The sequence below is a fragment of the Acomys russatus genome, chromosome 1 (assembly GCF_903995435.1).
Source record: "Acomys russatus chromosome 1, mAcoRus1.1, whole genome shotgun sequence".
NCBI lineage: Eukaryota > Metazoa > Chordata > Mammalia > Rodentia > Muridae > Acomys > Acomys russatus.
Genome location: NC_067137.1, coordinates 85,899,781 through 85,913,022, shown reverse-complemented (window position 1 = coordinate 85,913,022; position 13,242 = coordinate 85,899,781). Strand labels below are relative to the sequence as shown.

General features: G+C 45.8%; 1 protein-coding gene across 1 annotated transcript in view; it reads right to left on the bottom strand.

Moving 5' to 3' along the window:
- Syne2 (spectrin repeat containing nuclear envelope protein 2) overlaps positions 1–13,242 on the bottom strand; it is a 316,624-nt gene that overhangs the window by 188,616 nt on the left and 114,766 nt on the right. The window contains exons 22-30 of the mRNA XM_051147456.1: positions 12,503–12,637; positions 10,654–10,812; positions 8,420–8,631; positions 8,181–8,271; positions 7,407–7,525; positions 6,304–6,430; positions 4,686–4,843; positions 2,255–2,402; positions 833–1,407 (exon numbers count right to left, since the gene is read on the bottom strand). Of these exons, the coding sequence (XP_051003413.1) occupies positions 833–1,407; positions 2,255–2,402; positions 4,686–4,843; positions 6,304–6,430; positions 7,407–7,525; positions 8,181–8,271; positions 8,420–8,631; positions 10,654–10,812; positions 12,503–12,637 (1,724 nt within the window). The remainder of the gene's footprint in view (positions 1–832; positions 1,408–2,254; positions 2,403–4,685; positions 4,844–6,303; positions 6,431–7,406; positions 7,526–8,180; positions 8,272–8,419; positions 8,632–10,653; positions 10,813–12,502; positions 12,638–13,242) is intronic.

The window sequence follows — 13,242 nt, the reverse complement described above, 5'->3', positions numbered from 1 at the left end:
AGCTCCAGCCACATTCTGAATTCTGACCTTTAAGGCAGGCTTGTACACTGCCAACCTAAGTCAGTTTCCATGACTTAAACTCGGGACCAGTCTAATCCTGCTGGGAGGGGAGGAGACTACCGTGGCACCAAGGCAATACAGGGACATTCGGTGACATGTGGCCTTCTGTCACTGTCCTTTCATTCTGCGATGGCTGATACTGTCAACCTGACAGGATCAAGAACTGCCTCACACCTATGCAGGATGACCTAGATTGGAGTAAATGAGGTGCGACATCCCATACCAGAAGCAGGGGGCTCCTGTACTGACTCAAAAGGCGAAAGCAAGCCAAACATGGCTCTCTGCCTCCTGACTGTAGTTGGTAGCCACCTCAAGCAGCCACGGCCAGGATTCTCCACCATGACCTACTTAATCCCCAAACCGAGAGCCAATAATGTTTTCTCTGTGGAGCCCCCTTTTGTGGGTAATTTTATCACCAGAAGGAGAAGATGTAGCAGAGACGAGCAACTGAGGCAAGTATGAACTATGTGAGACCTGCTTTTCACCCTTAAGGGAACGCCACAACGCACACAGAGAAAAACGAAGGACCTTGAAAGTGAACTTATGTCCTTCCTCCACTCACTCCATTGCTCCAAGACACCCTGCAGAGGAAAACATGAATACTTGTAGAGGAACCTTATCAATAAAAAGTAAATGTGCGTGAAAGTCTGTGGAAAAGGAGTGCTGAACACTGACTGGTCAGAGTGATGCGGTAGAGGCAGGAATATTTGCAGAAGTATTTGCAGATGCAGCAAGTGTCGCTGTGGACGACAGAGAACAACCTCGTGCTTACCGATGCTTCACAGCCGGTGCAGTGGGATCCTTAAGACCAATTTTACTGATCTGGCTCTGGATGTCTTGGATATTTCTAAAGAGCTCATGATTTCTGGAACTACAAGCCTCCAGTAACTCCTTGTCCTCAGGAAGTCCTTCCTCTTTACTCTGGCCACGAGTGGCTGACACCTTTACTGACAAAGCATCAAGAAGTCTCTCACAGGTGCTATCCTCCTGTCCCTCCGCATCCTTGATGTTGATGCCAAGTGTCCTCAAGCGTTCATCCAATGGCCCGGCCTTCTCTCTCACCAAGAGAAGAGCATCTTCCAGTGCATTCGAGGCAGGAGGGTCTGCAGGGAGCTCGGCAGAGAGCTTAGCTGCTCTCAGAGAAGCCAAAAAGTCTTCTAGAGCTTCCAGAGTACCTTCACTCATGTCCGCCTTCTCGTTCATGGTCTCCAGCTGGAGGCGGCATTTCAGCACAATATCTTGTATTGCGCACTGATCTAGCGTGTGTAATTCCCTTGGTACAGAGTCACTCGGCTCTTTCAAGTTGGCACATGTTCTCATCTGCTTTGCTATGGAATCTCGGAGATCCTAAACAAAACAGAACAACAGTGAGAAGAGAAGAAGCCTCAGGTTGAGTCTCACACACCATGAACATGCATGAGTACCTGTGTGTGTGCACTCACACTGTCTCTCTGCGTCTTTGTCTGTCTGTCTCTGTGTCTCTGTCTCTGTCTGTCTCTCTGTCTCTTTCTGTCTCTGTCTCTCTGTCTCTCTCTGTCTCTCTCTCTCTAACACACACACACACACACACACACACACACACACACACACACGGTTAAAAACTAAGAGATAACAGTGTGCTAACTAAGTTTGATCTACAAAAACATTTCTGAGTTTTAAGCAAGGCTGAACGTTGCAGAATCAGGAAACATTTTATTGGCAAATGAGCTGATGCCAACTGTTTCTTTACTTAACACCTTCCTGGTGCTTGAATTCCCCAAAGGAAAAAAGCAGGTAGGTCTACTACTTCAAAGAAATAATTACAGACCAACAGTGAAGTGCCCTGTCTGACAACAATGGGGTGGGTACTGAAAATAGGATCCGGAATGAATAAATTGAAGAATATGCCAACATCAGCCTTTGAGTCAACTACAGTGTTTAGAAATTCAGTCCCTGAAGACATTCCTAAGAAAAGCTTTATTTTGAATTGAAGTAAAACATCTCTTTAGTTACTCCTCACTACCTGCTTCTAAGCTTCAAGGAATAGAAGAAATGAGAAATGAATAACAAATCTAAATTATTAAGGTATTTATACCATGGCTTACACTCGAAATCTACACTGTGATTTGAAAAATAAAAGTTTAAAAACTTTTGAACATCTGAACATCTCTGAAGAACTGAGGTTCTTGTAAATACGCTGTGAGAAGTTACTCACCCGCAGGTTCTGATAGACAACATCAACCTCAACGAGATGCAGGTCCCGGACAGCCACTGTGCAGAAGGGCAGGGTGGCACCACACAGGCGAGCACACTCCTTCTCCAGAGGGAGCACGACCTGCAGCGCCCTCTCCAGTGACTCCACCCTGGGGGAAAACAAACCAGACGTGATGAAAGATAGGAAAAAGCTAGCCTGTAAAAACACGCTAACCCACCACTAAGCCAAAAGAAGGAAACGGTCACCCAGCAAAAATATGTATGATGATATGTACGGACCATCACGGTAAAACCCAATCCCACAGATCTAAAGTGCTAAAGAGCTGGGCGGGACAGACTCAGTGGTAAACTGCTTGTCCTCAGTACTAGAATAAAGATAAATCACACACACACACACACACACACACACACACACACACACACACACACACACACACACACACCACTCATTTACTCATCCATCCACTCATTCATTCAAACAAACATTTCTTTACTAAAACACCTGGGCTAATTATTGTCCTGTTGTCCTATTGGCCCGGGACAAATCCATCTCTAATTCTGATGATTTGTTTGTTTTGTTTTGTGTTTTGAGACAGGGTCTCAGCCCAGGCTGGCCTTGAACTTGCTGTATAGCCAGGATGGCTTTAAATGTCTGATACTTCTGCCTCCATAACACAAATCCTAGGATGACGGGCAGGCGCACAGTCCTACATCCACTTTATCTGGTGCTTAATGCAAGGACCAAGGCTTTGTGCATCCACAAGTACTCTGCCACCCGAGCTGTATCCTCAGCCCCTCTGATGTCATGACCCACCATTCCTCTCCTACCCAAAGTGTTTCAGTACCTAAACATTCTATATAGTTTTACAGACACCACATAGAATTGAAGGTTGTTGTTAAACATTTAATGGGTAATGGGTAATAGGTAATGCTAAACTTTTTTTTGAAAACACAAAACTTTCTTCTTTGAAATAAAAGAATAAAAATGCAATTTAACTTGGACTTAAGGAGTGATAAACCTAAAAAAATTATTTTTTATTATTATAAAATTGTCATATTTCCATATTACAAGTATAACTGCTTATCAGAAATATTGAAATAAATGAGGCCCAACAAATAGGCTCCACTGATAATAACTTAAAACATCACTATGTGTAACACACACACTAAGTCTTGGCTGCTTCCCATGTAAGATGGGGATATGTACTGAAGACACATACCCAGCATTCATTCATTCATTCATTCATTCATCCATTCACTCATTCACTCATATGTATATGGGTATTTTGCCTACATGTATGTATGTGTACCACACACATGCCTGGTGCCCATGGAATCCAAAGGAGGGTGTTGGGTTCTTTGGAAATGAAGTAACAGACAATTGTGAGCTGCCATGTGGGTGCTGGAAGTTGAACTGAGTCCTCTGGAAGAGCAGCCAGCGCTCTTACTACCTAAGCCAGCTCTCCAGCCCCTATCCTTGGCTGGTACATAAGACAATCACAACACTGTCATCTCAGAAATGAAGGAGCCGGCGCCCCGAGGGGTTGTAACGCAGCGAAATCCAAATCCAAGGCGAGACACGGCCTTTGAATCTAGAAAGACCTTGAGCTCTCCTGAGTCCCTAGCTCAATTATATCACTTATAACCTCTTTTCTATCTGTTTCCTTATTGGCGATCAAAGGCCCAGGTGTTAGCAACGTGGTCCTTAGCCTGGTGCAAACTGACGGTGGAACAAGCCTGTAGCAGATGGAGCCTTGTGCAAGAAAGCTAGGCCACCAGAGGTCACTGGAAGTGGCCCCTTTCTGTTTCTCTGTCTCGGTGGTCCTCAATTAGTTGGGCTGGTGGCCATCAGAAAACACATATTTCTTAGGAACCTCCAGCTGTGCATTTATTCTTGTTGGTACTCCATAACTGTAATGTTGCTACTGAGCAACATCTCAGTTCCTGAGACTATTGGAAATACAGGTTTCCCATAGCTGTTAGCAAGTGCCCAGGCTTTCTCAGACATGCCCCACCCACCATGACCTTCTGTGCCACCCCAGCCCCAGACAACGGGACCAAGCCTGCAGGATCTACAGCCTTGGACGTTGAGCCCAGACAAACTTTTCCCCTTTACTCACTTGATTTATGTCACAAAGTGAACAGGGTGATGTTCTCTTATGTGATACCTACTTAAAGTATTACAGCGTAGTGACAGCCTCGCTTAAGATAAGGAAGTCCCCCTCAGGCACAGTCATAGGGGAGGGGAATAAGGGGAAAATGGGAGGGAGGAAGGAATGGGAGGATACAAGGGATGGGGTAACCATTGAGATGTAACAAGAATAAATTAATAAAAAAAAAAAGAAATTGTGGTACATTAAAAAAAAAAAAAGATAACTTACACACTTAGCAATGCGTCTGTCAAGTCCGTGGTTAGCAAACCTGAGGTGTACCTGGTCTTAAGAAGCATGCGGAGCGCCTGTTCTCTCCCCTTTAAGAAGTCTCTCGCCTCGGCTAGCGCCGGCCTCTCCATGTCGCTCACCAGACTTTCTAAATTCAGTGAGGTGACTTCAAACTCATCCCAGCGAGCCTCAGTGTCAGCTTGTAAGGCCTAAGTGAAACGAACGAGTCAGTGGGTCAAGTCGCGGGTGCTTGGAACGGAAGCAGGTCCTCAACGGAAGCCATCTGTGCTCTCCCTATGCGCCCCGCCCCCTTTCTTTCTTGATGGCGTCGCTATGAAGGTTCAATACCATACTCAAAGCACGCAACGAGAAGATTGCGAGGCGATGTTCAGATAATCTTTGGGATAATTTAGAGATCTATTTATAGAGGTTTGGGATTTGTGCGTCAACCATGTAGAGCCAAATGCAACAATTTCTCTGAAGTCTCTCTGGGAATATGATTTATGATTTAAGATAAAGATGTGCCTCCTTCCACAGCCATGGCCCTTCCTTCTCAGCAGCACTCAGGCTACAGATGGCATAGATTATGGCAACTTTAAATGTCATGGCTACCTGATCAAGATAACCAACTACTGAAACGGGTATTTAGTCGTTAGTTTGTTAACCTTTTTCATTGAATAGGATCTCTCTGTGGTGCCTAGGCTGAACCTGAAGTCCTCCAGTCTCAACCATCTAAGCGCTGGGATATGGGCACGGACTATCTTGCCCAGTAATGAACTACTGCTTAATACTTTGGAGTAACACAGAGACAGATTAATGTGACCTTCAGGTACTCATTGGGCTGTTTGTTTGTTTTTGTTAAGTTTGCCTAAAGCCCTATAAACTGTAATATCCCTCATAACAGATTAGGCCACAGGCAATAAATGAAGACCCTGGACCAATGTCTTCTCTGGAACTTTTTTGGGGGGAAGGTTGTTTGGTTTTTGTTCTGTTGTTGTTGTTGCTGCTGCTGCTGTTGCTGAGAAAGGACTTCTTTGTGTAGCTTTAGCTGTCCTGGACTTGCGTTGTAGATCAGGCTGGCCTCAAATTCAGAGATCAGCCTGCCTCTGCCTCCCTGAGTGCAGGGATTTCAGACGTGTGCCACCAGAGCTGGCTGGGTCTTTCCTGGATTTTGTACTTGAAAGCAAATCAAGGGCAATGGTAGCATGAGCACTTCACTCTAACAAAGAGCCCTCTTAAACGTATGACTGCCACAAAAGTATGGCAGCTATATCCATGGGGGTGTAATTTGCTACAGCAAGGAATATGGCATTTTCTGGACCATAAGACGCATTCCCCTGCCAAAAGTGTGGGGGGAATTAGGGTGCACCTTATGGTCGTATTGCAGTTTTTACTGTTTTTCTTGTTTTACTGCTCTAAAAAATGGGTGCATCTTATGGTCAGGGCCATCTTTTTTTTTTTTTTTTTTCCCCTGCTTTTTGAGACAGGGTTTCCCTGTGTAGCTTTGGCTGTCCTGGACTCCCCTTGTAGACCAGGTTGGCCTCAAACTCACAGAGATCCGCCTGCCTTTGCCTCCTAAGTGTTGGGATTACAGGTGTGTGCCACCATGCCTGGCCTGGTCAGGTGCATCATATAGCCTTAAAAATATGATAATCCTTTCAGAAAGTACCTGCAATTCGGTCAGTTTGCCCTGCAGGCAAGCACAGCTCCTTTCACTGTCACTGGGAAAGTCAGACATAACCTTGCATTGGCTGTCTTGCAGGTGCTGTTCAAGACTCTCCCTCTGTACATCATACCTGGGAGAAAATTAAATGCAGCATTACTTTGTATGGGGAAGGGGCAGTGAGGGCAGGGCAAAGTATAATGAGCTATGTATATATGCGTTATTATGAAATGTTACAGTGAAACCCATTTCTTGTTTGCTAAGCAAAAAAAAAAAAAATTAAATACATTTAAAACATTACTTAATTTTAAAATAAGATAGAAATATTTTTAAATTACTATCAATTGTGCATACAGAAGTACCCAAGGAATTTCAGCTTAAATTACAGCCACATGCCAAAATTACAACTAAAGAATAATACAAGTCTTAAAAACATGTAACATAGGCCGGGCGTAGTGGTGCATGCCTTTAATCCCAGGCAGGAGGATTGCTGTAAATTAGATGCCAGCCTTGTCTACAAAGTAAGTCCAGGACAGCCAAGGCTACACAGAGAAACCCTGTCTCGAAAAACCAAAAAAAAAAAAAAAAAAACCCACTTAGCGTGGGCAGGCAAAATGGCTCAGTGGGTAAAGAACCCTGCTGCCAAGCCTGATGACCTGACTTTGGCGCCCAGGATCCACTTTGGGAAAGGGCTCCTGTGAGTTGTTCTGTTTCCACACACCTGCACCCACCAACACACCCACGTCACCAATAAATAAATATGTTTGCAAGGTGGGGGGGGGGGAGGGGGGACTCAGGTTAACCTAGTAATTAAAGGTGCCTGGCACCAAGCATGAAGACCCAAAATTAATTCCCAGAACCCATAGTGGAAGAGGACACAGAACAGAGAACACACACAGACACACAGACACACACACACACAGACACACACACACGATTGCATGCCACAAATAAATGTGCATTACACACACACATAGTGTATATAGATATTACATGGGTGACCTCTATCACATACATGGTATGTATGATATACACATTTAGGTGTATGTGCACATGTTGTCATTGGTGAACGGATTCTGGTGGATCTTTACTGTTTAAAAAGATGTTACCTCTCCTGTAAGTCACTCAGGGAAGCACCGCAGTCTTTCCCTTCCTTCTCCACAATGCTTTCTTCTTGCCCAGGATTTACTTCTGATGTCTGGTTAAAATCCTTAGTGGGTTCCATTGCCTAAGCAAATACGCAAAAGAGTCAAGATGAAACCTTAAACACATTTACGTGTCTGTAAAACCTAAATGCTCCATGCTCTGGGGTGTGGAGTTAGTTCTTTATATCCAGACTCGGGAGAGAATGTGAGTCTTTGAGATGTCTCTGTTCAGAGCAAAAGCTTCTCACACAGAGGACATTTATTATGCTGACTGTGGCTTCTGAGCCAGGCTCCCGAGGCCAGCTCTGCACCAGACCTCATGGGCTCCGTCAAGTGCAAAGGCCCTGAACACAAGCATTCCTCAATCCTTTCCAGAGCCTGTTGCCTGGCACTCTGCACTGTGCTGTATTGTAGATGCCAACGTCCCTACCAGATTTAGTTCCCAGCGGAAACAAAACACATTCTACTGAGAAGGCAAAGGAGTTCTGTCATCTCAACATTGGGGCGTGAAGACCAAGGTCAGCTTCACCCACCACGATTTGTCTTGAGAATTTGCTTGGAGCCACCCTGGGGCTCCAGTAGATTGCTAAGCACACTGCAGCTTCGATTGGCATCATTCTAACTCTCTGAGGAGTGGTCATCCTTGTATTTTATAAAGTGGGAAATCTTAATTGATGAACCCAATCAGGTAATTAAATCAACGCTCATGAGAAATGGACAGATCACCGCGTTTAACACCTTTTCGGTTGATAGCTGGTTATCTGGTGGCTCAAGCGGTTGCTTGCCATGGGCGTCCCTTCTTCCGTTCTCAGTTGTGGTCAACGCATCCCTAAGAAGGAACCGTGATTGCATATTAAAGCAGAGTGGCGGGGGATATGGAACCTAAAAAGACACAGTCATACTTAATGCCGTGCGGTTGTGGAAACGGCGGCTCCTGGCTTTGCTCTGAAGCACGGCTCTCCTTACAAAGCACTAACCTCTCCTTCAGTGCACCCCCCTGAGAGGACCGCAGGGTCACGTGAATATCGGAAGCACACTTCAGAAGTCTCTCTATCTTTTGCTCGTAATCTCGGAGTGTTCTCTTCAATTCTTGTTGACCCTCTGGTGAAGTCAGCTCTTCACACAACGCCCTCAAGACACCCACGTGGTGTTCTAGCTGGTACGCAATACTTTCTGGAGAGAAGCAAGCCTGAGGGAGGGGAGAAAGCATGATGTGGGCTTCAGCTGAGGACGACGCGCAATCAGAAACTACAGGGGGTTGTGTGTGTGTGTGTGTGTGTGTGACTCTGACAGCATGCTCTTTTAGGGACCATCTGCTATGAGTTGAGTATGGTAATGGGTTTAGGAACCGTCTGCTATGAGTTGAGTATGGTCACGGGAACTAGGGAAAAGCAATGAGGAAATCGACCCTAAAAGAGTAACTGACATGCAAATAATGGTTTATAACATCATGATGTTATCAGAACACCATCACCTGCCTGCTTCACAGAGAGAGCCATCCGAGCTGGCTGTGGAGGGGACGAGGAATTCTCTAAGGGTGACGGGAAGACTGTCTTAGATTCTCTTCCTGCGGACATAGCCAAACATCCTGACAAAAGCAACTTAAGGAGGAAGGGTTTAGTTTATCTCACAGTTCCAAGTACAGTCCATCATAGCAGGAAAGTCAGGAAAAGCAGGAGCTGGAGGCAGCTGGGCACGTCGCTCCCACAACCAGGAAACAAAAGGATGAATGCAAGCTACCACTCGGCTCACTTCCTCCATTCAACACAGTCTAGTATCCCCTGCCCGAAGAATAGCCCTATGCCCCAGTCAATGAAGATGAACCCCCACAGACATCTCCCAGGCAACTCAGCTTCTGTCAAGTTGACATTAACACAACCATCACAGAGAGGTCATCTCCACCAGTGATGGAAGATGACAGGTAGTAAATGTTCGGTGCGCACAGGCCAGCCTAGGAGACACTGAAAGGATGTCCTGGGTCCTTCTAAAGAGCTTAGGGCTATCCTTGGAGAGGGGACAAGGTTACCACTTGGAGCCAATGAAGTGGGATCTGTGCTTTGAAAGGCAGCTCTGGGGCCTGAGGATATCGTTGGGTTGATAAAGTGCCTGTCTTATGTGCTTGATGCCTTGGACTTCAATCCTCCCCCCGAAGACGCAAATGGTTGTGGTTAAAGAGGATGAAGCCATTTTCTTCCTAACAAAATAAGGGAAGTGGCAACTCGATGGAAGAAGAGACGAAGCTGCTGGGCTAAGGAAGTAAGTCTCTCAGTAACTCGGCCACAGGTGAGTGGCGAGCAGTGGAGACAGCGAAGCCTTTCTTAACCGTGATGCCGAGGAGAGGAGGGAGTGAAGTTTAGAGGTGAGGTGACTGGCTCTGTCCCAGACACAGGAATCTAACAGTCCTGAAGAATACTTGTGATGCCCACCTGTCAGGAATAGACAGTAGAGCTCAGGGGGAAGACTGCTGGAGAGAAAGACGTGGGTACGGCCATAAACAGATGAATAGTCTCAAGGGCATAAAATTGTATTCTAAGGGTGCGTGAAAGCAGCGAGAAATGCAGATTGTCCCATCCAAACACTAAGACGTTTAGGAAAAGAAAAAGAATGGGAAAATGTGTGTAGGAGAGTAACAGTATAGCTCCCCTTTCAACCTATATGTGTGTATACATATACACATACATACATACATATCTGTCACACATATATCAAATATAAGTCTCTATATGTCTGTGCAAGGAAGAGTATCACTGTGAGAGCCACAGAAGCTGACAGTTACACAGAAGCCCAACCACACAAACCCAACCAAACAAGCTGGAGAGCAAAATGAGACCAATAGATTGGCCCCCAAGTTCCGGCATGACTTGATTTGCTCATTTCCACCAAAGCTCTACCTCTGCGCACCCCACATCCTGATAAAGATGCCCAAACTACAGCTACCATTAAGACAGTTAGGACCAGTCTCAGGAACAGGCGGTACCCAGCCATCACAAGCAAAGCATGAGACAGGAACTCACAGCTGAAATGTCTCAATTTTGACCACAGATCCAACTGATCCCGGGGACCCTCCCGGCTAGCGCCCACACCGAGTAAGTGGCAAGTCCAGGGGAATGAGCAGGCTACAGTGACTGGCACAGCACAGCCGGTCCGTGAGCTTACACGGTGGTTACCCAGCCAACACAAGGGCAGACAGCAGTGGGCATGGGCACTTTACCTCGTGCTCCATGGCAAGGCCCCTGGTCCTCCCTCTACGGATAAGCTTCTTTTCTTTATTTATTTGCTTCTCGAGTTTTGCAATGTTGTCTCTAAGCTTTCCTTCTTCGATGTCTATTTTCAGTTGTTGGATATACATGGAAATTCCTTGATGGAGAGCCTGCAGGTGACAAGGGAGGGCACCAATCACTCAAAGACAATCCACTGAGCTCTCTGTAGTTACAAAAAGGCCACAGGAACAAAAGGAAGCAAGCAAAGCCTGCTCAAGCCGGTCATCCACCCCTTTATCTTTAGGAAGAATGTTTTAAAACATCCCATCTTTTTCTTCTTTCTAACGACCAAAAGTGCTTTACACTGTGAAAGATGCTGTTGAGGGAAGAAAAGCTACAGTCTAGTGGGGGGAAGGGGTCATACATTAAAAGGACATCTGAACTCAAGGAGACATGACAAATGTATGAAATACATATGTGTCCTGGATGGGGTCCTAGAGCAGCCAAAAAGCACTATAGGGGCGAGCATGAATCTGAGGAAGCGCATGTGTCTGTTAACATAGCACTTCCATATTGACGCACGCACTGGGGCTACACTAGAACTCTCTGAACTCTCTGCAGTGATTCTTTCACATAAAACCTGCTCTCAAGTAAAAGCCCATTCAAAATAATGCTTAAATGGTGGGAGTACACCCTAAATCCCAGCACTTGGGAGGCAGAGGCAGGTGGATCTCTGTGAGTTCAAGGCCAGCCTGGTCCACACAATGAATTCCAGGCCAGCCAAGGCTACAGATGAGACCCTGTCCAAAACAAAACAAGACAAAGATAAGTTTTTCAGGAAAACCATTAATAGAGTTTAATCTAATTACATAGATATCCCTTGATCAAGAACCTTCTCCCCAGTGGGGACACTAAAACCCGAGGACCCTCAAGTTCCTTATGGAAAGTGGCACCACAGTCACATGTCACCTACACACACCGTCCAGTGCACTGTAAGTCATCTCTAGATTATATATAATGCTTAATACAATGCAATGCTACGCAAACAGATGCTATGCTGTGTTGTTTAGTGAATCATGGATTGGGGGTGGGAGGCTGCACACAAGCCTTTTCCAAATATTTTTAACTCGCGGTTGGCTGAATACATGGACACAGAGCCCAAAGATAGGGAAGGCTGGCTATACCGACTGCATACACACATATATTCACACTGTAATTATCATTTATGGAGCATTATCCTCTGTGACTTATGTAATTCTTTGTAACAATCCTGCCAATTACATTTTGTTATTCCTAAAGGTTCAGTAACCTGTCCAGGGTCCCAGCTTAACCTCCACCAAACCCTCTCTCTGCTCGACTGTGGAAATTGGCATGGACACAGGCTTTACTATACTGTGTCAGTCAGGATGCAACCAGGAAACCAGAAACATGCTCAACTCTTCAGTCTGGGCATACTAAATGGCTCCAGGCGTGAAAGTTCAGACCAGTCAAATGAAGAGGGGGGAAGCAATCGAGAAGCAACAGGAGGAAGTTGCCCCACCCCTAGGCTTGAGGCTTTTATGGAGCCCAGCAATGGGGGAGCCAGGAGTCTCCCACCTGGAGAAGACAAGCTGCCGCTGCCACTAAGGCACTGTAGAGAGGCAGAGAAGGAAACAAGGCAGACTCGCCTCTTCTTTCTCCAGTTGCCCTCAGATCTATAACGTATTGTCCCTGGCTGAGGCAGACACCAGTTGAAGCAGAGTGTGGCCAACACCCGGAATCCAACTGGGTCATGGAGTAGACAGAAGATCCCTGGACCAGCCCTGATGACAAACGGGCCCAGCACTAGAGCCTCAGGCCCATAGCCCACGCTGCTCTCACCTCCCACTTGGTACACGCATCTCGACTCTGTCCTTCCAGGAACAGCTTCCCATCACCCGGGACACTGCACCTCAGTTCTTCAATAGCTTGCAGATACTTGGCCAGACAATTTGTATTAAAAATTTCCAATGCTTCCTGGAATTAAAAAAAAAAAAAAATCATGAAAATCTGATTATACTGCCAGATTCTTTGAGCTAATTTGGTATGTCTTCAGCAGGGACAAGCGGAACGGGGGATGACGGTGATGACCGGCTCGCCATTTTGTGATAAGCTGAGGCTGATGACCTATTTCCGTAGCTTGAGTTCTCTCAAAAGGATGACAAAATACGTATTATTGAAAGGCCTTTACCTACTTGATGTTCAAAATAATAAATTAGCATACAGTAAGGCAAAAGTTGACTGTAGGATTTACATGGCAAATATTTAATACTGTGCATGAGCAATGTTATGTAGCCAGGAGGAACCGTTACCTCAGCATCAACTCAAAGTCTTGTCCAAGGCAAGGGAGAGAGCTGCCGCAAACAGCTGGGGACAGACTTGCTGGACCTGGGACTGTCCCTCCCCCGACATGCTCTCTGAGAGCAGGAACCTGGCTTAGGTGAGCAGTGAATGAGAGAACAAAATATAGGTTGGGAGGTTTTTGAGAAGGGCTGAAAATCCACAAGAGAAGGAAGGATTCTGTAAAAGGCAATTAAACAGGGCAGAGACTCATCCATTCACAAAACGCACATGTATTAAAC